Source organism: Plasmodium malariae (assembly GCF_900090045.1).
Source record: "Plasmodium malariae genome assembly, chromosome: 3".
NCBI classification, from domain to species: Eukaryota; Apicomplexa; class Aconoidasida; order Haemosporida; family Plasmodiidae; genus Plasmodium; species Plasmodium malariae.
In genome coordinates, this window is record NC_041777.1 from 758,719 (window position 1) to 785,516 (window position 26,798).

The 26,798-nt window shown below is 26.0% G+C and overlaps 5 protein-coding genes across 5 annotated transcripts; 3 read left to right on the forward strand and 2 right to left on the reverse strand.

Moving 5' to 3' along the window:
• Positions 1 to 1,297: 1,297 nt before the first annotated feature.
• On the reverse strand, positions 1,298 to 10,449 carry PmUG01_03024700 (cysteine repeat modular protein 2, putative; the record flags this gene model as incomplete). The annotated part of the gene is made up of 7 exons (XM_029008878.1): positions 1,298 to 6,481; positions 6,759 to 8,047; positions 8,249 to 8,941; positions 9,162 to 9,347; positions 9,507 to 9,722; positions 10,180 to 10,246; positions 10,384 to 10,449. The coding sequence occupies 7 exons, from the start codon at positions 10,447 to 10,449 to the stop codon at positions 1,298 to 1,300; spliced, it is 7,701 nt and encodes a 2,566-aa protein (XP_028859461.1).
• A 1,984-nt stretch (positions 10,450 to 12,433) lies between these two features.
• Positions 12,434 to 13,202, forward strand: PmUG01_03024800 (30S ribosomal protein S8, putative; the record flags this gene model as incomplete). The annotated part of the gene is made up of 2 exons (XM_029008879.1): positions 12,434 to 12,616; positions 12,996 to 13,202. 2 exons carry the CDS (start codon positions 12,434 to 12,436, stop codon positions 13,200 to 13,202), a joined length of 390 nt encoding a protein of 129 aa, XP_028859462.1.
• Positions 13,203 to 15,259: 2,057 nt separating this feature from the next.
• Positions 15,260 to 17,214, forward strand: PmUG01_03024900 (prefoldin subunit 3, putative; the record flags this gene model as incomplete). The annotated part of the gene is made up of 6 exons (XM_029008880.1): positions 15,260 to 15,325; positions 15,507 to 15,577; positions 15,949 to 16,060; positions 16,307 to 16,411; positions 16,555 to 16,644; positions 17,089 to 17,214. The coding sequence occupies 6 exons, from the start codon at positions 15,260 to 15,262 to the stop codon at positions 17,212 to 17,214; spliced, it is 570 nt and encodes a 189-aa protein (XP_028859463.1).
• Positions 17,215 to 19,272: 2,058 nt separating this feature from the next.
• Positions 19,273 to 24,036, forward strand: PmUG01_03025000 (conserved Plasmodium protein, unknown function; the record flags this gene model as incomplete). The annotated part of the gene is made up of 7 exons (XM_029008881.1): positions 19,273 to 19,352; positions 19,473 to 19,542; positions 19,743 to 19,848; positions 20,011 to 20,060; positions 20,231 to 22,490; positions 22,709 to 22,869; positions 23,077 to 24,036. 7 exons carry the CDS (start codon positions 19,273 to 19,275, stop codon positions 24,034 to 24,036), a joined length of 3,687 nt encoding a protein of 1,228 aa, XP_028859464.1.
• Positions 24,037 to 25,172: 1,136 nt separating this feature from the next.
• PmUG01_03025100 (conserved Plasmodium protein, unknown function) lies at positions 25,173 to 26,672 on the reverse strand (the record flags this gene model as incomplete). Its single annotated transcript, XM_029008882.1, has 1 exon — positions 25,173 to 26,672. One exon carries the CDS (start codon positions 26,670 to 26,672, stop codon positions 25,173 to 25,175), a length of 1,500 nt encoding a protein of 499 aa, XP_028859465.1.
• Positions 26,673 to 26,798: the final 126 nt, after the last annotated feature.

The following is a 26,798-nucleotide window of genomic DNA, read 5'->3' on the forward strand; positions in this document are numbered from 1 at the left end:
AATAAATAAATATAAATAATAAATTAACTAATAAAATATTTTTATTTATTATAAAAATAATTAATATTTTTCTATTTATATAAATTTTATAATATTCTTTTTATTATTTAAATAAACATTTATTATACACAATTAATTATTTTATAGATATTAATTTATAATTATTTAATTATTTATTTTGTTATATTATGTATTTAATATATTTTAGTTTTACTTTATAATAATATATATTTGAATTATTTATTTTTGAACTTATTATGATTTATTTTTAATTATTATTTACTGAATTTATTTATAATTAATTGTTTTTTGATTAATAAATTATTATCTTTTTTTATTATTTAATATATTTATTATTTTATTGTTTATTTTTAATATATTATTTTATTTTCATATTATTTTAAAAATTTAAACTTAAATTTTATGTAATTTATATTTACTTACTAATTAAATATATATATATATAATTCATTATATATATTTTTGTTATTTCTACTATATTTTATTTTATATTTTATTATAAATTTATACTTAAATTTTTATTGACCTGTTATAATATATATAATTTTTCTGCGCAAAAAGAAACATAAAATTTACTGTGTTTACGCACATGAATTTTCAAGAATTTGTTATATTTTATCATAATCATAAATTCATCATTGTTGTTTTGTTTTTTATATTTGTAAATATGTAATGTAGAATTATTATAATTACAATTTGAAACATATAAATGGTTTAACATTAAGTATTTTAATGCTTTTTAAATATGCCTTACTACCATAAAATGGTTTAATACGTATAAGAAAAAAATACAAGTTATTAAATCGAGAAAGAAAATAATAAAAGGAACTTGTACAGAAATGTGAATTTAAAAATTAGTGCTTATATATATTATTAGGTCTAGCAACATGTAAAGATGTAACCTATTTCAAGAGTTAACATAGGAGAAAACTTATTTTGATGGACTCTTTATTTAACTAACAGAAACAGAAGTTGTGATCTTAAAATAAAATATATAGTTATTTGCGTATTAAAAAAAACATTATTTTAAATGGGACATCACAGTAAAAAAAAGCAGCAAAATAAAATATCACTTTTAGAAAATTTAAAATAAGAAATTTATATGTCTATAGTTAAAAATGAAACATTAACTAATTATGTACCTGTAAAAAATGAAAATGAACATAAAAAGAATATACACAATTTAGTTTTTTACTTTTTTTTTTTCATGTCTTTTCTATTATTATATAGTTCCCTATTTTCTTGAATATTTCTTATTATCTTCTTTGCTATCTCTTTAACCTTCTTTTTGATTTTCCTTTTCTTCATCATTATTTTTTGTATTTTCCATAGCTTTTTGCGTACAAAGATCTTTTTCTATCTTTTCACTAAATTCTTTATATTCTGTTTTATCATCATTTTCTGTATTTTCTTTATTTCGTTTTTCATCCCTTTCTAAATCATTTCCCATTATATGTGTATCATTATTTATTTCTTTAAAACTTAGCTCTATTAAATTTGTATCGAAAAGTTCTGAATCATTATTCAAAACTGTTTTATCATTAGAATTATGTTCATCTTCATAATAATTAATGTCTTTTAATCTTTGATAATTATCAATTAAATTATTTATTCTATCATTTAAAATTGATAATTCATTTTCTAATGTCCTATAATCATATGGATCGCCTAGAATTGCATCTTCAACATTTTTTCTAAATGTAAGTTTTTTTTTTTCACTTGCCTTTATAAGTATTTCATATAAAGATTGAAGCTGCTCAATTTTATTTTTAAGTTGAACATCTCGTTCAAATTGCACAATATTTTTTTTAGCAACAAACAATGAAAATAACTGCATAATTAATTTCTTATCTTTCATTTTAAATTTTGTAAATGACAACTGTAAGTCGGACAGAATTAATCCTGATCTTACAGCTTCTTCATCATATAAAAATTTAAAGTCAGTTATAAAATCTTCGTCATATTTTAGAACATTAATCAGCACTTCATAATCAGAAATTATAGTATGTTTATCCCCTTTATATATAATTCTTTTGATGTTACTTTGAATAATAAAGAATTTTTTTGTAAATAAATTCAATATTTTTTTATGTCTCTCGAAAAATGTTCTTTTGTTTAATTCACATTCCTTAATTTTTATCCATTCATCTATATTTTTTGGATCTTTAGCTATTAATTTTAAAACTCCACTTTTTCCTTTTTTATGAAGAACTGTATTATCAATTATCGATAATCTTAACATAAATTCCATAAAATAGGAATGAAAAACGGTAAAGTTTAAATTCAACACACCAAAGTATATAAAATTTGATAAAACATGAAGAAAATAATTTTTTTCTTCGTTTGTCAACACATGATTCCTGAATAAAAGAGATCTATATTTTCTTGTAAATTGAATAGAATTGTTATGAGTATTAAAAGAAACTATAGGCTCTTTATAATATTTTTCTTCGGCAATTTTTGACATTTTATCAAATAATTTTCGTAAATATGGGAATTTAATCATTTTTTTTATGTGCCTTAAATTTTCGATATATGAATGACACAGAGACACCAAAACTTTAGCAATAAATATAAAATTGAAAAATAACAAAAATAACAAAACATAAAAATTTGTAGTGGCAGTAGCATTAGACACAGTTAAAAACACAAATATCATTAGAGTAATGGTCCAAGCAACCATACTATAAGTTTCTAATTTATTTAAAATATGATAATTTCTTGAGTCAAATGGCTGAAGTATCATCTGCAATGTAAGAAAAAGAGATGAAATTATAATAAACAACCACATAGTGGTACCAAATATTCTAGCTGTTTTAAATACAGGAACAGATGATATTAATAAAACTAAAATTTTTCTTAAAAATACAATTGATTCCCAATACCAAAATTGAAAATTAAAACCATTATTTAAGAATCCATATTTAAACAATATACTTTCAGAATGTAAATGTTTTCTATTTTTATATAGCACTAAATAAGACATCAATGGAATTCCAATTCCCCATACTACTGTCCCTGTAATACCTAATATAAAAAATTTTGCATAACTTTTAGATAAATCACACTTTACACTAGGTACGTAACTCATATATTGCTCTACAAATTTATCATTGTAGTAAATTGCCTTACAGTCTAACAACGTTAACATAGAATAAGTGGTTTTTGTATGAATAAAAAATAATAATGTGACATACATAGGAATCATGTCCTCAAGAAAATTTCTTATTCTTTTAAACTTTGAATCTCCAGGTATTGGAATATATCTGAATAACACTAAGGCTCTTTCAGATGGTAATTCGTGCATTATTTCTTCATACAATTGATTATGTCCTAATTCTTTAATTTTACCTATTACATTTAATTTTATTTTTGTTTCATTCTTAACTTTAAACTTATAAATTTGTACAACAAGGAACATTAAAATTGTTAGTATTATAGCAAGTATAATGGGTTTAAAGGCATAATAAACCATTCCATAGAAATAAGCATCTGAATGTGATAAATTGAAATAACTTGTTAATATACAATATAAGCCATAATTTTTTTTTGCTTTTAACAATCTTTTAACACTCTCAATTATGTAGTTAATATGAGATGAAAAATTAAGAGGGAAATATATTTCGCTTGTTCCCATAATATAAAAAATTTTCATACAAGAGAAATAATTCACCGCAATTTTAATAACAATAGAATGGACAGATTTTCTGTTAGCCCCTGTAAAGACATTTAAATATGCCATAATAACTGTAAATAATAGTACAAAAATATTAACGAAAATCATGTGCAGAATGTTCATTAAATTTCCACTGCATTTTATACATAAGTTTAATTTAGAAAAGTTATTTGTGTATCCTTTTTTACACTCCCCACATAGAAAGTTCGTCATAGATTCATGACATTTTTCATTATATAAACATGCTTCTTTAATTGGACATTCTACTATAAACCAATCAGCATTGTATACATTTGTCTTTAGTTTATATAGTGCATAATTTTCTTTGGGAACAGGCATTATATGTTTAATTTTTGAAGAGTCTAAATAATTTTCGTTTTTTTTCATACTTAATATGCTTTCTTCTTCAAACCCACCTTCGCAATATGCTCCATCAGGACAGTTTAAGCAAATACCATTTTTGAAATAATAATTTTCTAAGCAAAAGCAATGTGTGTCATGCATTGTTCCAGGAAAACTAGTTGAATTTGGTTTACATTTTGATTCACAAGTAAAATCACCAATTATTGTCTTAAAAAAACCGCGTTCACATGGTGCACATATTTTTGTAAAATCATTTGCAGTATAGACGTGCTTATATCCTTTTTTACAAACACAGAAACTTTGATTATATGGTCGTTCTGCCTCAAACGACACAACAGTATTTGGTGGGCACTTTGATGGAGCATAGTGAAAAGTTTTACTTTTATTATTTACAATCATTTTCCCACCTTTACAATAAGTATTTTTATCACTGCATGGTAAGCAATGATTAAAAAAATAATAACCACCTGAGCATGTACAATCTTCTTCCTTTGTACTTCCTAATTGTCCTTCTGTCGTATATGGTGTTAAGCACATAGTACATTCCGCATTTGATATAACATCTTTGTATGTATTAACTGGACACTGAACACATTCACCTAATGCTTCTTTATTTATAGTGTAACCTTTATCACACAAACAGCTTGATTCACTGAATGATTCCTCAGTTTGTGTTGTAGAGTTCTTTATGGGACATTTTGTTTTTTGAGGCTTACATAAATGTAAAGCCCTTACTTTAAAACAGTTTTCTAAATTTCCACCAGGACAATAATACCCTTTAGGACATTTAATACATTTATATTCAGTAATATCCCAGTAAAATCCTGCCATGCATATACATTTTTCTTTGCTTTTGGTTTGTGTATGTAGCGTAATACTGTTTACTGGGCAAGCATTCTTTTGTGTATTGCTCAATTTTGACTTATAATAATTTTTAGGTACTTCCGAGCAGTCGAATTCATTATCCTCTGTTCTTACAAATTCAAATCCTTTTTTACACAGACAACTTAACTGTGATACATTTAATTCATTTGGATGTTCTGTCAAACTTTTATCATTGCAGGGAACTTTCTCATTTTCATAAATTGCATATTTTGGGTCCACTATACCAGAACCAGGGCAATAGTGATTATTTGGACACAATAAGCAAGAATCTTGTTTATGCAAATAGTATCCTTTATCACATTTGTTACAATCAGATATAGAAGTGGATTTTATAGCATCAGTGCTCACGTGTGCAGAACAGCTTTTGCATTTTTCTGCTGAAACCGTATTTTTATAAAATCCTTTTTTGCATGGTACACACACTTGTGAACTTTCTATAACTTGTATGAAATCTTTGTAGTTATCGAAAATAGGATTATTCTTAAAATTGTAATTATTTATGTTTGAAGAATCAAAAGTTTCAAAACCTGCGTCACATTTACAGCTTTTTATAGAAAATTTCTGTTGTACTATATTAGTAGTATTTTCTGGACATTTTATTTTATTAGCTTTATATCCTCCAGGACAAAAGTGGCCTACGTCACACGGTTCACACACATTTGTAGAATCTTTAGAGACAAAATAATACCCCTCCTTACATCTGCATTCACTTTCTTCTTCACTACGACTACCCTGAATTGTACTGTATGAATTAGGATAACAATGAAAAATACAAGGAATATTAGAAATATCTGTTTTCCATGTCCCTCTTTTGCATGGAACACATTCATCATTATTATTTAATTCATATCCTGGTAAACATAAACATTGAGTTATTGAAACGGATGCTTCATTTTTAGTAGTAGAATTGTTTTGACACATTGTACATTCATACATATTTTTATGTTTAATATATTCTCCAATATTGTTGTATGATCCTAATGAGCAAGGAACACACTTTCCATTTAGTACTTTCATTCCATCAGCACAAATTACAGTAAAGTTTATGTTTATGCTTAATTCGGTAAAAGCTCCATAGCGTTTAGTAGTAAAATTAACAGGATCTCCAACAAATTCTGATAATTTAATTTTAACAGTCCCGTCATGTTTGTCTATTGTAACATGCTGTGATTTATCAACATTGTGAACATCAATTTGAAAATTATGAAGTAGATTCATTTTTTTTATTTCATGTGATTTTACTTTCAGTACATATTCCTCCTGATTATCTTGTATAACAGATGGATAATTGTAATTTAACTGAAGCTTATTCGACATGCTTCTTATAGGGACATAAATGAATTGCACATCTCCCTCATAGTATTTTACAATTAATAACATATTCCTATTAATTAATTCTTTACAATCATAGAATTTATACATTCTTTCTATCTTTCCATGATCCATGTATGTATTGTTTATTTTAGTAATGTAGGTAAAGTTGCTGTTGGGTTTACTCTTGTCGTAGAGCAGTAAGTTTATTTCGTTAGAATCTCCCTGCATTTGTGAAATAAGAAAAAGAAAAAGAAAAATTATATTGAAACGCTGTAATATGAGTATTACGCAAAATAAAAAAAAGATAAGACATACAATATCAGAAATAATGCATTAATTGTACTGTAAATAAGTATTTATCGCTATTATCATTTATTCCATTTTGCTTATTCAATTTTGGTCATTTTATTTTTCTTATTATATTTTGTTTATTTCATTTTGACTGACTTATTTTTTCTTTTGTATAGCAGGATAAAAATGCCATTTATAATGTGCATACCTCGTTTATAAAAATAACATAAGATTCACCGTACGGATAGACTAGAACATTTTGGGGTTTTTGTAGATAAATGTTTGAATGACCATATACGAAATCATAAGGTTTGATGTTTTCGTCGTTTTCGTCATTTTTGTTTTCTGCTTGAAAAGTGTCTATAAGAATTAATGCGTTTTGGTTTTTAATATACTCAATGGCTATTACTGTGTTATTGAGTTGATCAATTAAAAAACAATCTAAAAATTCATTTTTTAAAACTCCACAAGAAATATCATTGATAAGAAGTGAAGAATCTTTTAATACATCTAAGGTAAAAATTAACCCACGAATAGTTAATATAGCATTTTTTACAACATTAGAATTATGCATGTAGATGATTTCAAAATTTAAGTCAACAATGAGGAATTTATTATATGGATGTGATGTCATTAAGAAAATATATTTTAGGTTTTTATTTTCATCATATATTGGTTCCATCATAATGGGAGATAAACAGTTTTCACATTTTATAACATCAGCATAATCTAAATAGTACGATAATATATGTTCAACATAGGGTTCATTCAGGTTATTTTTCATAATTGTTCTTTTATTGTTTACTTTTTCTGGTGTTATATCATATAAATATAAGGTCTGGATATTTTTTTTTAAAACATATAATTTGGCTTCATCTTTTGTAACATGTAATATAGAACTAGATGGACTAGATATTTTAAAATAGGTAAAGAAGGATGGTGTCATATTTTTATCAAAATTATAGGTTAAAATTATTTCGTTTCTGGATGAATAGCATAAAAATGATATATATATATCATTTATATTATGTGTACGAAAAATTTCTAATAATTCAGGAAAAAATATAAAGAAATATGATTCTTTTTGCATAACATAGGTTCTAATATCATCAGGAGCAAGATCGAAATCTAATAGATGGTTAACATCGCTTTGATTATGTAAAATATATGGTTTTGCCATAGCATATCCGATTAAGCTATATTTGTCCTTTTTTTTTGAACATATTTCTAATATCCCATCATACTCGTTCAAATATATATCTGATATATATATGGTGTCCAGATATATATCTGCATTTTTGTCTCTGGGAATATTTGATATTTTATTTGAATAAATTACGTGTTCACCTGAACATGAATCTACTTGTTTCTTTTTGAAATAAATTTCGTCTAATGATTCATTTAAATTGTATCGATATAAAATAACCGAATGTCCCAAGGCCAATTTACTTGAATACAAATCGAGATATAAATAATGAATTTTGCTCATGTCATAGCCTGTACAAAGGTGCCGCAAAGGATAAAAATATTCATGAAGGTTACTGCGTTTGTAGTGTTTCTCTAGCACTAACAGTGCACAGACGTGTGTTCATGTATGTATGTATATACATGTGTATGTATATAATACATATGTATATATGTATGTATGTACATACGCTCAGGTCGAGTTAGAATGGCATGGCACGAAAAAGTATTAACCATTTACAGAAATTGTAGAGAGAAGAGCCGAATATCCAGTTCCATTGTCACTTGACGAGTAACATAATAGGTACGTTCCCGGTTTTTGGAAAATGATATTTTCTTTAAATGTTTTACTATCCGTTTCGTACATAAAAACGTTATATAGGTGCAGTTTTTTTTCATTATTATAAAAATCTTGTTGTATTTCATTAAAAGATTTATTATGAATATTATTACAAGTATAGCCTTTTATATTTTTAATAATAAAGGCTTTTTTAATAGGGAATGGTGTTACGTATTTTTCCAAGTTAACATCAAGTTCGTTTCCAGTTAGTATATGTATTTCGTTCTTCTGTTTTTGTATAACCCGAATAGTTGAAACGGTAGTATAATGACTGTTAGCTCTTGAGCATTTATTATAATAATAATATGTATAGTCTACGTAGCAAGAGCACACATTAAATAACCCTTCAACGTTCACATCTTGTACTTTAATATTTTTAAATGTAGAACCAATTATTTCTCCTCTATATAATATAGGGGAACCAAATGTGTTAAAAGATTTTTTAAATAGAAAATAAGGACTTACTAATTTTACTTTGTTTATGCATATATCTTTTGTGATAATTACGGATGTACGCAAAAAAGAATTTTCGTTTTTAATTTTTAAGTCAAAAAGTTCGCCGGATTCGAGGACAATGTGGTGGTTACCTTAGAATGGGGAAAAAAAAAAAAAATATACCTATATATATGGATACACATAAGCGTATAAACAGGTAAGTGCATATATAGGATGTGTACCCAAAATATAATAAATAAAACAGAGTAACTGCGAAAATACTGAATAATGCGCAAATTTAAAAAGAAATTACAAGTGGTGCAGTTGAAAAAAAAAAAACATCAAATTAAATAAAATCTATAAATTTTTAACTTTTCATGCGATATTCGGCTTTGTTGTCCACTAAACATTTTGGAGATAGTTCATTTTCCTCCTTGATAGAAAAATTATTACTGGGGTTGAATTCTATAGGAGCATCACATATTTGTTCTGAAAGTGTAAATCTATCACAGTTGTCTACTTTTTTCACCTTATTATCTTCATAACAGCTAGATAAAACTAACCAAAATTAAAAAAGAAAGAAAAAAATTTAAGTACAAAATAATTCAATATATGTACAAATGGAAGACATGAACAAATGGACGAAAAGCAAAAAATGGAGGGTATATACTAAATGTATTTTCAGCATATATATTGCTAAACTCATTTTTACCTTACATTTTGTTTTTTCTTTCGAATAAATATTGCTTATGAGACTTATTGGGTCGTTAAATTTTAGTTCCAAAGTTTTCGGTACATTAAGAGAAACAAAATTAATACTTCTTTTCTTTATTATTTTTTTCTTTGATCTGAATATATTTTTAACTATGTTTTTGTAATTCACATTTTTTAGTTTTACAGTTTCATGTTGTTCAACGTGCGGACTATCGTAAGCTAATAAAAAAAAATATATATCAATATGTATATATGTGTATATATATATATATGCGTGGAAATGTTTTATTAAGAAAATAGAGCGTTTACATAAATGTTATATACGCATATTTGCTTGTATAACCTAAAATTTTCTCTTATATTTTTTAATATAAAGATTAAGCAATTATTTAAATGTGAGTTATTTTTATTTCTATTATGCTCATTTTTTTTTTTAGAGCTCGGAAAGTTGTCTGCTTTCGTAATTACAATTTTTAGAAATCTACGTGCAACTATATTTCTTTTCAATAATATTTCGTTTGTCGTACTTTTGCCTTAAGTCTGTCTTTCGTGTACGTATATATATACATATATATTTATACATATATGTATTTATATATATAAATATTCATAAAGTAGTACACATTGATGCACTTTTTTTTTTCACATTATAGTATACTATTCTTTTTTATGTTACCCCTCTTAATAAAAGGTAAATTTTGTTCTTTTGCGAGTTTGGTCGTGGTGTTAGCTATTACATTGTTCTAAAATAGGTACATAAATAAATATGGTCATATATATATATATACCTGTGTATATGCATATACACATATGTATACATATACATACACATTCGTATGCGTCAATCCCTTTATTTTGACTTGTTATTAATTTTTTTTACCTGTGTTCTGAATAAATAAAAAGTTAGCACAGTAGAAAGAAAAAAAAATTTGCTCATGTTCACCATTTTGTAGACAAAACGATGAAAAATAATTTTTGTTCATGCAAAAAAAAAAAAAAAAAGGAAAAAATAATGGAAAAAATAATAGAAAAAAAAAAAACTTACTTTTCCCTTAAAAGGAAAAATGTCATTTTAAATAATATAACCATGTGGAATGTCAAATTAAATTAAAAGAAACACAATTTGTGAGGTGAAAAAGAAAGAAAAAAAGCTTTGCTTGTTTTGGCACCTATTTTAATTTAGAAATATTTTGTTCTGCATGCAACGGAATAATATTAAAACGAGTTCACAAAATTAAGCTTGGGCTTTTTCTTCAAAATGGAACTTTGTTTTATTGGGTAGTTACTTTATTGTAAATAAAAAAAAAGGAACAGAAAAAGGAACAAAAGAGGAATAATTTGTTTTATTTATCTTTTTAAGATTAAAAGATTTTACCTTAAGCGCAGGAAAAAACCAGAGAAAAAAGAAGAAATAAAATTTCCGCGCTTTCCCGTGTACCTGTATTGATCTTTTTATTTTTTAACAGTACATACCACCTGAACAGGTTGTAATAATGTATGCATGCGTACACATACATACGTATACAAATACATGTACACATATATATATATGTATATATGTGCGTATATATATACGTATATATATTAAGCGTAGACCGTTTCTACGACGAATAAATGACATACTTGAAAAAGTAAATGTTGCATTAAAAGGAAAGATAAGCGAAATTTTTTTTTGTCCTTGCGATGTGCAATTTTTTCTTTCTTTACAAAACATCAATTGATGTGTGAAAAAGTAATTTACATAATCATGATTAAGACAATAATATTTTTAATTTAAAATTTGCTCGCTTTATTTTTTGGAATTATTAATTAAAGCACGTAGTATATAATCAGGTGGACAATTTTTTGGTAACTACATTTTTGGCATTAGGAATATTAATACTAATACTAAGAGGATAATTTCTTTGATGATGCACGTCAGCAAAACAAATCATTTGCAAAGACTTATGAGAATAACATACATGAATACGTACCTTTAAACATACATATACCATATTCGTCCAATTGTTTGGTAACGGAAAGATATAGCAAATTATGTGCATATTTTGCGCTTAAACAAAAAAAGTAGTAAACAAATTTTTTTTTTTTTTTTTTGGCTACTGTGGTTTACTGCACATACTGTAGCCCAACGTTAAAACGAAAGAAAAAAAAATAATAGTATATATTAAATAAACAGTAAATGCTAAATAAATAGTAAATGCTAAATAAATAATAAAAGCTAAATAAATAGTAAATGCTAAATAAATAGTAAATGTTAAATAAATAGTAAACGCTAAATAAATAGTAAATGCTAAATAAATAACTGTGTAAAAATAACGTATAGTTCATACGTAAAAGGTTAAATTTTAAAAAACATGATGATAGTGTGTAAATTGAAGAATTTAAAAAAATTATATTTTCTCATTTTTTCATGCATAAGTTTCAAGTAGTTATATCAGATGAAATGTCATGTGTTACCAAAGTATAAAAGTAGAGAACACCGTATTATAGCAAATGGGGCAATTTCATAAAGCGACGTAATTTAATGACGTGCAAGGGAAAAAAGAAGAACAACGCAGTTATGAAAGAATATTTAAAAAAGAATAGAAAAATAAAATGTGAGAAAAAATTAGAGAAAAATATAGAAAAAAATTGTAGAAAAAGCTAGAAAAAAAAAAAAAAAAAAAACTAATTACCTTATGCATTTAAACGGTGAGTGCAAATAAATTGGAAAAATTTTATTCTTCGTTAAATTAAGAAATATTTTAATTTTTCACATCAGAGTAGTTACCTCGCACATTTTAATTTATATTACTTACTGTAAGTATATGTGAACTAATTTTTAAAGAGTTAACAATGAATACATATATATTATTTCAAACAAATTTTAATTAAAACATCTGGAAAATGCCAAAGATAAATTTATTAATCAATTTTTGTTAAAAAGAAAAATGCAAAGAGCTTGTGAAATGGTCGTATCTTTGCTGAGAACTGATGCTACGACACAAAAATGTCCATTCCATGTATTGAATGTTCAAATTCTTGAATTATTACAAAAGGAAGGTCTTATTAGGGGGTTTGCAATTAAGGGAACAAAAATTGATATATTGCTCAAGCATTTTAAAGGAGCTCCAGTAAGTATAATACTACATATGAGGGTGTATCTGTGCATACGTGTATACTTTAATGCTTACATATGTACATACATATATATTTTTTTTTTTCCCTAAGCATGGAACGGCAGATATTAAAATGCTGCATATTATTACTTTCCTCTTCATGAACGTTCCTATATGTGTGTACATGTGTACATGTGTACGTGTGTACGTATTTGTGTGAGAAATATCACAAAGCATTGTTAAGAAAAAGTATATCACGCATAAGCAACGAACTGAATTAATTTAATTTATTATAATTTAATATATATTATTATAAATTATTATAAATTATTATAAATTAATTTTTTTTTTTTTTTTTTTTATTTCTATCTATCATGTAAAATCCAATATTTAGGTAATAAGAAACATTCGTGTTGTTTCTAAACCTAGTAGAGACATATGGCTAACTCCCCATGAACTTAAATTCCGCACGCGATTTAATACAGGACTCTGGGTTATGCAAACTAGCTGTGGAGTAATTAGTCATAGGGATTGTATTCGAATGGGAATAGGTGGAAAAATGTTATTTGCAGTTAATAATGGTTATCAACATTTTTGCTAGCTTTTTTTTTTTTTTTTTTACCACTTCAGGGATGAAGTGTTTTTTGGCTTATATTTATATAACACAGAAGGGGGACATAAAAGGGGATCATAAAAAGGGGTATATTTCCAAAATTTGCCAATCGCATATATGTACACATTCATTTTGACGGTGTAATTATTTATCATTTTTCCATCATCTAGTCTTTGTTAAGGATAAAAGGAAGCTTTTAACATGTGTATAGACATATATGATATATTTTTTATTGGACCACAAAAGATAAAATAAACCAAGTACTACTTAAATATGATTTAGTGCAATATTAAATTTATACATGTATGTATATATATATGTATATCATGTACGTACATATATTTGGAGAACACCTTTTTTATTAGTGTAAAATGATAAAAGGTAAATTTTTAATAAATTTTAAACAAACATGCTTTGAAAAAAAAGAAATTTTTTTTTGAGGGGATTGTAAAAAGTAGGAATATTTAATTGTATATATAATAATTTTGTAAAAAAAAAAAAAGTCGAATAGAGGAGTACAGGGTATGTATGACAACATTAATCATGGAATAGTGTTATGACAAGCGAAATATATAGTAAAAGTAAATTTTTTTTTTTTTTTTTTTTTTCTACCATAATTTAATTTTTGTTACACCCAGGTATTGCACAAATTTAAGTAAACACATTTATTCTATAACTGTTCGTATGTTTATTTTTTATTTTAAGTCTCATGTTTTAATTTTCCGTTTATTGGATGTTAAGAAATTTAAAGGAAGAGACACACATATAAGTATGCTTTACATTTCTTGAAAAAATAAAGAACAATAAAATTTTGTACCGAACAAAGTAAAAACAAAATTTCGTTTTTATACCTTTGTTTTTTTTTTACCATCGTGAAAAAATGAGAACTACTCATCTAACCGCCAGTTCATACAGTTCAAAAATTAAATTATTTAAAAACGGCTAAATCGGTAAGGACTCTGATATTTTCATTTCACAAAACATAAGTTTTTCGCTCATACGCATGTTTGTATGTTTGTATATATGTATATATATAAACTAATAAAAGGCGCGGATATCTTTCTCACGGACTTAATTAAAAGAGCCCTAGCAATATCCGTTTTTTAGACGTTCATTCATGTACTAGTTTGAATTAATTTCATACTCTTATAAAATAAAGGAAAAACAAAGAGAACAATTTAGGATATAATTTGTGTAAATGGACGTGATTCATAAGGAGAAAAAAAAAAATTGAAAAAATAAAGAATAAAGAATAAAATGTAAAAAATAATAAATAATAGATAAACAATATTTTTAAGTGCATTACCCAAAACAATACATTATTAGCATATAAAAGTAAAATTAAACATAGGATATATACAAGGGTATATATGAATATATTACTAAGTGTAAATTTTGTAAAATTAAAAATGCAAGATTTTCATAAAATTATGAGTACACTAATTTTTATGTGCCTTTACTTTTGGTATTTATTTGTTTATGCATTCTCTAATGTGAACTCATCCTTCTTAAAGAATAGAAAAAAAGAAGCATATACATAATATATACATACATAATACATACATACATAATACATACATACATAATACATACATACATAATATATACATACATATATAGTTATATGCACAAATAAGTAAATCCATTTGCTTATATGATAATAGGAATGCACCAAGTTTTAATATAATATTTTGATGAGGGCTCCATTATTCAGTTATTCCTGTAAAATAAAAAAAAAACGAAGAAATTTGCCTTTTCTTTCATTTTTATAAATTAGAGTATACCTCTTTAACTATTATACGAAGTAGTGAACCTCCAATAACAAATAAAATATATTAAAATAAAATAAAATAGAATAAAATAAATGAAAGTTTTCCGTAAGAACAAAGAATCATATAAGTTAAAAAAATAAAAAAAATATGATATTTTAAGTTACGTTGTTTGTGTATAAAAATAATTTCATGTTTCCAAAAATCTTTAATAAATTTCCAATAAATTAATATTTAAACTTAGCTTTATTATAATTTTAGTACAAACAATATAAAATGTCATTTGATGATTTAACTGACAACTCAAGGTCTGTAAGGAACATTCCTGGAGCAAAATTTATAGTTAGATAAATAATAAAATGAACCATTAATTTTTCGGCCTTTCTTTTTTTCTTTTTTCCTTTTTTTTCTTTTGTATTTTTTCCAAGAGGATCTATGAAATAATGGCAACGTTAATTAGTTGCATTGTTAACAAAAAAAAAAAAAAAATATATCATTTTTCTTGCTTTTCCCTTATATCCAGGAACACGTAACAGAATTTTTACAAAACAAAAATGAGGAAACTGTTCTTCGATTGGCAAAAGAACTATTACTGTAAACGTGAAATTAATTGAAAAGATACATATACATAAATAAATAAATAAATATATATATATATATATATATATATGTACCTATTTGAAAATGTGTAAATATAGGCTCTGTCTTGTTTAATAGTTATATATTGTTCTGTCGAATTAAGTTTTATAAACGGAAAGTAAAAATTTCACATCCATAAAAAAGAAAAAAATAAGAAAAGAATCTTTCTTTCTTTTTTCACCTTATAAAAACGTTTAATTCGAATACGCATGGTGAATATATAATAAACGAAGGGAGGGGGGAAAAAATGAAAAAAGGAATTATTTTGTTCTTTTAATGCACTTTTCATTAATTTTATTTTCTTCATTTGTTTTATTCATTTTTAGGAAGTATAAATTTATGGAGCATACTTTTGTAACAAGACAGATGAATACTGAAAAAAAAATACCCGAATTAAGAGATGCCTTAAAAGTTGTAAACGCTCTTTATAAAAGAAAGGTTCATTTAAATTCTTGAACATGTGTTGAATATTTTTCCTTTCATGAACGCGCAAATATATGTGTGTTAAGCTGTTTATGTTAGTAAAGGGTTTGTAAGTATGCACACATTCATATACGTATGCAAGTGTATATGTATGTATGTGTGTATGCGTGTAGGTGTGCATGCTCATTTTTATATACATATATATATATATATATATACTTACGTATACACAAATGACGCTGAAAATTATTTACTTAACAGGAAATGAAGGAAAACAAAAATTTGGAATTGTACTTCCCCCTGGAAGAATCCCTATATGCCAAGGGAGTGATTGAAAAAACAGAAAACATTTTGCTTTGGCTAGGGGTATCCTAAATATTACCAAAAAGCTAACAGAAATTTCTTTATTGTTAATTATTCGAATAGTTTGAAATACTCCTTTTTATATTATTTTTTTAGTTACTTTTTACCATACATGTATAAGTCATATGTAATGTTACATTTATCAGGCCAATGTAATGGTTGAATTTTCTTTTAAAGAAGCTTTGGATCTTTTGAATCATCACTTGGACAGAGCAGTTAGTCTGTATGACGAAATGGTACATTTAAAAATTTGAGTTAAAAACATGTTATGCAAAAAAAAAATAAAATAAAATGAAGCAAAATAAAACAAAGCAAAGTAAAACAAAGCAAAGTAAAACAAAGCAAAGTAAAACAAAGCAAAGTAAAACAAAGCAAAGTAAAACAAAGAAAAGTAAAACAAAAGAAAGTAAAACAAAGCAAAGTAAAACATAATAAAGCAAAACGAAACAAAATAAAACGTTAATTTTTTGCGAAAGTACGCATATTTCTGTAGTATCATTTTTAACTCATAAAAAAAAAATCTTTACATAGTGAAATAATATTTTTTTTTTTTTGTAAAGGAAAAATTCGGATATTATTTACAATGCACAGCAGTTCAAAAATTTTTTTTTTTTTTTTTTTTTATATATTAGAATTATTTTTATAGTTCTCTTTTTTTAAAATATTTTTCTTTTAATTAGGACAAGGAACTTATATGGTTACACGAACAAATATCAACTACAGAAATTAATATATCAAGAATTCATAATTATGTAGAGATGAAAAAAAATGACAAAGAAAAAGAAGCTATTACAAATAAAAGCTAATAGTGACATAGCATGCCATGTTGTGATCCCTGTTTCTTAAATTTATTACCCGTTAAATTTTAATTGTTTTCAAATTATTTGCTTGCACAGTTAATACATAAAAGAGTAAATCTTGAATGCAGTGAAGTTAATATATTTTAATAAAAATTTTTTTAAGGTTCGTAAGGAATATAAAGCATAAATAATTTTATCATCTATTCGATCTTTTTTTTTTTTTTAAGAAATTAAGTTCATATTTTTAAAAAAAAGTGCAACTTTTTTATGAAATAAAAAAAAAAAAAAAAACCCAGATAATAAATAAACAAGAATCATTTCATTTTATTTATTTTTTTTTTACAGAATAGATCCCTTTATTAGACAATATATTTTATTTTGTTTTATTTGCATTGCATGTAACAAATAAAATATTATAATAAGATTTAGTACCTTTTTTTTAAAATGCTTTACAATTTTTTTTAAAAACAAAATATTTGGGAAATATAATAATAAAATGAGCAGCATGTCTAATTGTATAATGCATGTTTTTCTTCCTTTTTTATATATTTCTATTTAGGAAGGTACAAAATATTTTGTGGTTTTTTACTTTTTTTTTTTTTTTTTTTGAATTTTTATCTATATTTCTCTTTTACGATAAACAGGTGAAAGTTTCCTTTTTTTTTTTTTTTTAGTGTGCACACACATTGTTCAGGCAAAAAAAAAAAAAAAAAAAAAAAAAGATCTAATTATAGCTAGATAAAACATAGAACATGGAAAACAAAAAAGAGAAAAATTATGAAACTTTAGTAGACGCATAAGAATTTAGTGAAATTTTCTCTAGGACATGTACAAGTCATGTAAATGAAATTTAATCTACGTTCTCCAAGCAATTATATGCTTACATGTTCATAATTTTTTTTTATGGAATATGATATGTGAGCAGAGAGTAGAACAAAATGCAAAATACAACAGAACAACAAAAAAGAACAAAATAACAAAAGAGGAAAAGACAAAAAGAATAAAGAAATTAAAGAAAAAATTAAAGCATAACGCACTTGTCAACTCAAAATTGTCTCCTTAGCAAGACACATTTAAATAATAAAAACATATGTGTGTGTTTATATGTACACATAAATATATATATATATATACATATTAAAATAAATTATAGTGAATTATAGTAAATTATAATAAAATATAACAAAATATAGTAAAATACATTAAAAAAACACCATAAAATACAATAAAACACAATAAAATAAATAAATACGTTCATCATTTTATCATGTTTGGGCAAATATACGTTTTCACAACACATCAAGGTCTGCTCTTTTTAATCTAATTCTTCGCAATAATATCGGTTGTATGAGTTCTTTTAAAAAAAATTAAAAAATTGTTTTTCATCGGTATTTCACAGTAAAAGTTGTGCATAATTTTTCGAAGTTAAGGAAATTAAATACAACATGAACATATTATGAAAAATGGTTAACTTTTTTATTATTTATTCTAAAGCAGATAAAAAAAAAAAAATATATATATACATGTATGTTTAAATATATATATATACATACACATATTAAGTAACTAAGTAAATAGATAATACATTAATGCTTTCGTCAAATGACATGAAATTTTTTTTGTTTTTGAATTATGCCGTAGATGGGAATAAACCATGATTTTTTAGCTGGGAATTTTATGGGATACCCTTTAGAAGAAAATAGATTCACGTAACAAAAGAAAAGGGATTTGTGTTACAAGAAGATTAAGAATGCTTTCTTATGAAATTGTTTTTCTTTCAGCCTATTTATTTATTTCTATATATTTATTTATTTTTATACATTTATTTATTTTTATACATTTATTTATTTTTATACATTTATTTATTTCTATATATTTATTTTTTTATTATATTATGCTACTTTGCACCTCGTTTGTAGAAGTTACAAAGATTTTAACTACAGCAAAAAAAGAGTAAACCCTTTGGAAAATCTTAATGTAATCATAAAAATATTATAATCAAGAACTTACGATGTAACGAATACATAGAAAGAATATAATCTTATACAATATTGTATTTTTTTCATGTGTTTTTCACAGAACATTTTTAATAATTCTGGGGACTACTTGATAGAATTGAACGAGCTAAGGGAATATAAGAGATTGTATGACTAAAATTAAAAGTGTCAAAACAAAAAAATGCAATATGTTTAAATGTTCTTCAATTGTCATGTTATATTATATCATGTCTTTTTTTTTTTTTTTTTTTTTTTATTATTCCGTAGAGCGACTCAAAAAATTAAAAAATATGAAAGTTGTGTGTATTCTTATAAAAACCAAATACGAAATTTGAAGGTAAAAAAAAAAAAAAAAAATTATAATACCTTTTTATCCTTTTTGCAATTACAAACATTTTCATTATGTTATTACACGTTTTTCGTGAACATGTAAAACAGTTAAAATGAAAAGAATGATTATTCCTACTTAAATTGCACATTATGGTAAATTAAAGAATATGCATACATATAATTATTCGTACATATGTGCATGTTTAGAAAAACAGCCTTCAGGGACCGGCAATAAACTTACAGCTTATAAATGTTTTCGTTAACGCTATTTGTGATATAGTGGAACATCTATGTGCAGACATTAATAAACCAGGTAATAAGCGCATAATGAGGAAAAAAGAAAAATACACACATATATATATGTACATATGCGTGTTTATATGTTTATGTAGGTATGCTTGTACGCATGTATGTATATACGATTATATTCCCGCTCAAAGAGACAGAGATTTTATTGTTTACTTCCCATTGTTAGTCTTATCTGCCCTTCCATTAATTCACACTATACTAAATTCCACCCCCGTTGTAAGAAAAAACAAAGTGAAAAATTGCGCCAAGAAAAGCTCGCATAAGCATTCATACGTATGTATATAAATAAATAAATATATATATATATATATATGTATATGTATATATGCCCGTTTTTTGGAAAGCGCTTTAAACTTCCCATATATGCTCATGGTACCCCTTTTCAGAGAGACAAAAAAATATTCCAGTGCTCAAAATTAATACATATAACGTTAAACCGAATAAATGGAGTAAATATAATTGACGGTGGTGAAAGCATAACTCACAAGAGCGAAGATAAAATTGATCACAATGAAAACATAATTGACAGTAAGGAAAATGTCGTTGAGGAGAAAGTGGGAAAAAATTATGAATTTATTTTTTCCCATAAAATACAGGACTTAGAGTGGCTCGCTTCTGACACTAATGATAAGGGATGGTTAGCCATTGGTGATAGATGGGAATTGTGTAAAAGAGATTTGAAATGGTTGTGTGTAAAAACAAATAACAGATCATGGTTATTATATCGTCATTTGTGGGAAAATAGTTCTAATGATTTAAAATATATATCTGTATTATTTGATGATAAAAAATGGCTACAACTATATAATGTATGGAAATTTGTACCACTGAGTATAAAATTTAAGGCTATTTCATGTAAAGACCCTAGTATATGTAAACCTTCCTTAAGTGAGTTTATTCTGAATGACGATGATATTTACAAAAATAGTATTTTAGAATTAACTTCAGATATATTGAAAATGCCAAGTTTAAGGAGTGACTACTTAAAATGTCATCTTAACGATAAGAGCAGTAAGTATTTATGGGGGAATGATAAGAATACTGCTTATATGGATAAAACTTGGACTAGTGGAAATGATTTTTTAAGTTCCTATGCAAATAATAATAGGAAAGAAAATAATTTAAAGCAGTCAGTAGAAACGTATAATATGTGTGAGTTTATAAAGGGGAATAATCAAGAGGGAGAAGGTGGTCTTTTAGGCGAATCAGTTTTTAAAAGCATACGTTATGAACAACGGACTGAAAAGGGTAGTGGTGATTGCAACTATAGGGGTTACTGTAGTGGTGATAGTAATGCTAATGGTAACGATGATAATGACTTAACGGATAAATTCGTAAATGCAAAAACTGATGAAAAAGGAAGAGGCCGCATTACATCAATAGTTGAAAAACATCATTTGAAGAATGTACTAACTAATATGTCCAAGTCATTTTTGAAAAATCAAAAGAAGGAAGATGTTGTACCAATCAAAAAAAATGTGAACATTTTAATAAAATCACCCATTAAATATGAAGGGAAACAGATAGAAAAGAATAAATTACCAATCATAAGGGAAAAAAGGAAGAATATCAATATTTTGATCAATGATACTAAAAATTATTATATTAATGATCAGCATAGTGAAACTTTACGCGAACGAAATATTAGAAGCAAATTTTTTAGTCCAAAAGAATGTTTTAGCTCGGATTTTCTTTTAAAACAAATACATGAAAATGAAATTCATAAAAATATTGTTGACGAAGGAAATAGGGTAGTAAAAAGCAAGACACATAAACATATTATCAAAAAAATAGATCTCCATACGAGCAATACAAACAAAGAAAGCTATAGTAAACAGATAAAGGTAACAGGGGAAAGTCAAAAAGTGCAAGGAAACCTAACTCCTACACCTGGAAAAGAACAGAGGGACAGTGATATAGCTCAAAAATACATGCATATGTTAGCGGAAGACACGGGAAGAATAACATCAAGGTGTAGTGCGTTGGGTTTGCTACAAAGAACAAGAGGAGATGCATCAGATGATGCACTGTTTGTTGCACCCTCTGGTGCACTAAACGGAGATGGAGATAAAGAAATGACCCTTCCGATGAGGAATTTATCAAAACGGGATGGAAACAAATTAGGAAAAGTTCTTGCTGCATTTAAGAAGGTATTATCCCCACCAGATAGTAGCAATGATATTAACATGAAAACAAAAGAGGTGCACACTCAAAATGCACAAACAAAAAAAAGCAAAAATAGCAATATGTATACAAACCAGATGAAGAATATTCCAAAAGAAACATATAAGGAGAATAAAAATGGACGTGTTTTTCACAATCACCCAGGGGAACTAAAAAAAATGAAATCTTCAATAATGAAGAAGCTATTAAAAATAAAAGAACAACATACAAAGATAAATCCACTTATATTAAAAAAAAGCATTTCTAAAGAATATATACTTAATATAAGAGGAAACATCAACTCTGATACGAATGAACAAACAACTGGTATATTGAATAAAAATGACAAACCATATATAACAAAAACAATAAATAAGGTGGACATTGTAGATTGTACCCAACGTACTATAACTTCTAATGAGGCTAGAAGCACTTTTAAGACTGGAGAAGAAAAATTAAGTAAACATGCTCTTGTAAATAATGGTATATGTATGATATCTTGAATTCTGTTGTGTTTGCAAATGAATTAATATGTCCTTTTATTAAAATATGGACAATATATTATTAATTTAGAAATAGTTTTATTCTAATTCTAATTCTAATTCTAATTCTTATTCCTATTTTTATTTTTATTTTTATTTTTATTTTATTTTTTGTTTATCTGAAAAGTATTTTCTAATAAATTTTTTCCTTTACTACAGAAGCCGAAATAGAAGCAGAAACAGAAGCCGAAATAGAAGCAGAAATAGAAGCCGAAATAGAAGCAGAAATAGAAGCAGAAACAGAAGCAGAAATAGAAGCAGAAACAGAAGCAGAAATAGAAGCAGAAATAGAAGCAGAAATGACAGTTAACCCATTACAGGTAGCGGAGGACCCGAAAAAGGTAATTTGTCAAAATTGAAACGCACTAGCGTATATGTACATACGACTCTTTGCATATGTTTAAGAAGCCCTCTCCCTTTTTGATGTGAATGTGCATGCACGTGTGTGCGCATGATTGTAATTGCGTATGCACGTCTACACCTATGCATTTATCCATGTCATTGTAACTGCCACTGCACTAATTTAGGGTCCTCATGGTAAGGTAACAGATTATTTCTCTGGTTTACTTAACGCGTTAAATTTGGGAATTCCTAAAAGAATTGATGAAGAATCAGATGAAAGTGTTAATCATAATGCAAAACAGTTACAGGGGGAAGATGTCGAGGTATCAGAAGAAGAATTCAAGTTCCCACGGGAAGAAGGTAAGGAACCAGTTAAGGGAAAAAAAGAGTCTATGAAAAGAGAATCAAATTTAGAAAATAAGGAAAAAAATATAAATAGGAGTGAGGAAAAATGTAGGGTACTTATAAAAAAGAGTAACTGTGATGATACGGATGAAAATGGAATGAAACTAAAAACTAGCAGGATGTTAAGAACCACAAATTCCAGTAAGTATTTTACAAACAATAACTTAAAAGGATATTCAATAAAAAAGGAATTAATGAAAGTTAAGAAGTCTGTTGATGATGGTAATAAATTACAAGCAAAATCGCCTGTGCATGTAGTGAGGGATAGCAGGATCGAAATTTACCTAAACGGGGAAGAAAAAGAGTTTGAGGAGAAATCTGCAAGCAGGTCACCACAAGGATCGATTAGCGGGTATTCAAGTAGATCTTCAAGAGAATATTCAAATGAAGAGATTAATAAAGCGGTAAATGAAGTACCGAATGAAAGGATACATAAAGTGCCATATGATGTGCCGGATGACGAACAAGATGAAGCACTGAATATTATGATTAAATATTCAAACTTTAGCAAAGCAAAGAATAAATTACCATTTTTACAAAAACCTTTACTGAATAAACTTATAAAAAGTAAGCATCGTGGTATTCTGCAAAAAGTACTAGAATCCGATTTATCAGATATAAATTCTTCAAGAATGGCGGCTGAAGAAATAGCCAAACACAAAAATGCTTCGATTCATATTAATCTAAAGAGAAAAGCGTCTCTATCATCTTTAAAAATAAAGCCCATATATAAAGTTTGATTCATAAACACACAAAATGTTTTGAGGTATAAAACAAAAAAAAAAAAAAAAAAAAGGCAGAGATAGATAGATATAGGGATAAAGTTGTGGAAGAAGTTTAATTTCTGCGTTTTTTTATTTTTTTCGTAATAAACTGATTTTTCCAAAAATTGAATTTTTCTTCTCAGGAAATTAAAAAAAAAAAAAAAAAAAAAAGGATAATATGATATTTCCTGTAGATATTTTATTTTTTTAGCTTATCGTATTTTAACATTTCTGTGCTTTGCGTTTTCAATGTTGTATTTTTTCCGTTTGCCAAGTACATCTATTTTCTCTTAAATATACTGCAATATTTATAGAACTTAGGAAAATGGCTGAACTGTTAAGATATGTACACCCATATATACCTACATACATATACATATATATATATATATATATATATATATGTACATATTACACTGCGTAAGAGGCAAATAAGACATGGGCAACCGTATTATTCACCATTTTAAAAAAAAACGTAGCTGCCCATGATTCCAACATTTTATTGACATACACTTTGCATTTATTTAATTTATTTTTAAAAAAAAGAAAAGTGAAAAAAAGAAGGGATAAGTAAAGAAAAGTTTGCAAAAGGATAAGAAACGAATGCAAGAGGATAAGAAAAGTTTGCAAGAGGATAAGAAAAGTTTGCAAAAGGATAAGAAAAGTTTTCAAAAGGATAAGAAAAATTTGCAAAAGGATAAGAAAAGTTTGCAAAAGGATAAGAAAAGTATGCAAAAGGAACGAATTATTTATGCACACCTAGCATGTGTGCAATAACTTTTTTTCTTGTGCTGTGAGTTATTTACGATATTTAATAAAATATTGGAAAAATAAAAAGAAACGTTATTTGATAAAAATGTGCAACGGTTCATTAAAACATTTTTTTAAATTATTTCTTTTTATATATAAACATGAAATAACGAAGTTACATGTTTTGGAGCAAATTAAACTGCAATGTGTGGGTAGTTAATGCGTCTTCGCATCTATTTATAGTTTTAAGCATATGCATGTATATATACATACATACATGCGCCTATATATATGTATGTACATATATCTATACTCATAAACGGGTTTGCAAAAGAAATGAACTCAGAAGAAGAAAAATATTCTCACTTCAAAAATTTTAAGAAAAAAACTGCGGTGGCTAAAATTATGCCAAATATATCAGTAAAAGAAGAAGAAAGACCAAAAAATAGTTTGTGCGATTTATTACTTATTTCGTTAAGATTCTCAAGTGCTTTTTTTTTTAGATTTTGTATTTTTTTATTTAAAAACATGTTTTCTTTTTTTCTCTTCTTCATTACTGAGTCACAAGCTTTAATGGTTAGAAAATTCTTTAGTGTGTTTAAAGCTTCATTTTGGTTGTTATGAACATTGTACTTATTATATAGATATTCGTTATTATAATTATGTCTACCATATATGAAGTCATTTCCTTGTTTTTTTTCATTATCATATTTTTCATCCGTCATTTCGTTAGTACGACTATTATTTATCCGTCTGCTGCTCTGTGGTGACTTACTTTCTAAAGCGAACTCTGAATGCTCCAGAAGGCCGTCCTTTGCGTAACCACTTAAATCATTTTTTATACCACCTGTTCCATATTTCGTATCATCTGTAGAATTCCCTTTAATTTTATACAATAATAAGAGTCCATAGAAGCTTGAAAACAAATAGGGTACAATCAAGATGGAACAGTGTATAGGTATATTTTTCCAAACAGAACAATTTTTGAAACATAAGGAGCAAAGGGCGCATATGAAGGCCATTGAGCCAGAAGGATGTATAAGCACAAAATCTACGAAATTTAATAATTGTACTTTCTTAATGTATTTAAAAAAATAAAAAGTAATAATATTGGAAAGGAATGAACCACATAAAAATAAAGAAAAATATTTTAGAGAACCAAGTTTTTTTTCAAGAAAACGAGAAGCTAAAAAAAAGGTGGACAGCTGCACTGCGCATTGTAATATATTTTCGTTTGTAAAAAATTGGGATGTTATATACTTTATATTAATCAAGTCATTTTTATTATTTATCTTTTTATCATATTCTTCTTCTTTTCCTTCTTTTTCTTCAAAATTATGAATAATAAAATAGTTATCTAAATAGGCTAATATTTTATCTACTTGAAATATTATACTCTCTTCATTTTCACAATCTTTCAAGTTGTAAATCAAAATTTTAAAGAAAGATGAAATTCCTATCATCCCTAAAATAATGCAGACCGTCGCATACGGAAAGGAGTTGCTTTCTGGGTAGTACATATATTCTTTAACCTTTTTTTTTTCTCTTTCACTATCATTTGCTCTTTCTCTCTCATTTGCTTTTTCACTTTCTCTTTCTCTTCCTTTGAACAATTCTCTGCAATTTTTATAATTACCGCTGTAAGTTGTTATATTGTACATATCCTTTTTCTTATTATTCATATAAAAAACACATTCAGAAGAATAATCCAACGCACTTCTTCCTTTTAAATTACAATGATCTTTTTGTGAGGAGCTACACAAAAATAAACGTCTTTTCCTGTTAAGACATTTTTGCTTTAAAAATTTATAAGGTAATAAGTAACTACTGAAAAATATTTTTCTTCTCAAATGATTAATCATTTTAAAAATTTTCTGCTCTATACAATAACACATATCTCAGAAAATTTTCAACAACAATTTCTTCTTTTTAGTCTTCTCACACATTCGAATTAGTTACATATTTTGTTAAAATTGTTAAGAAGGTAT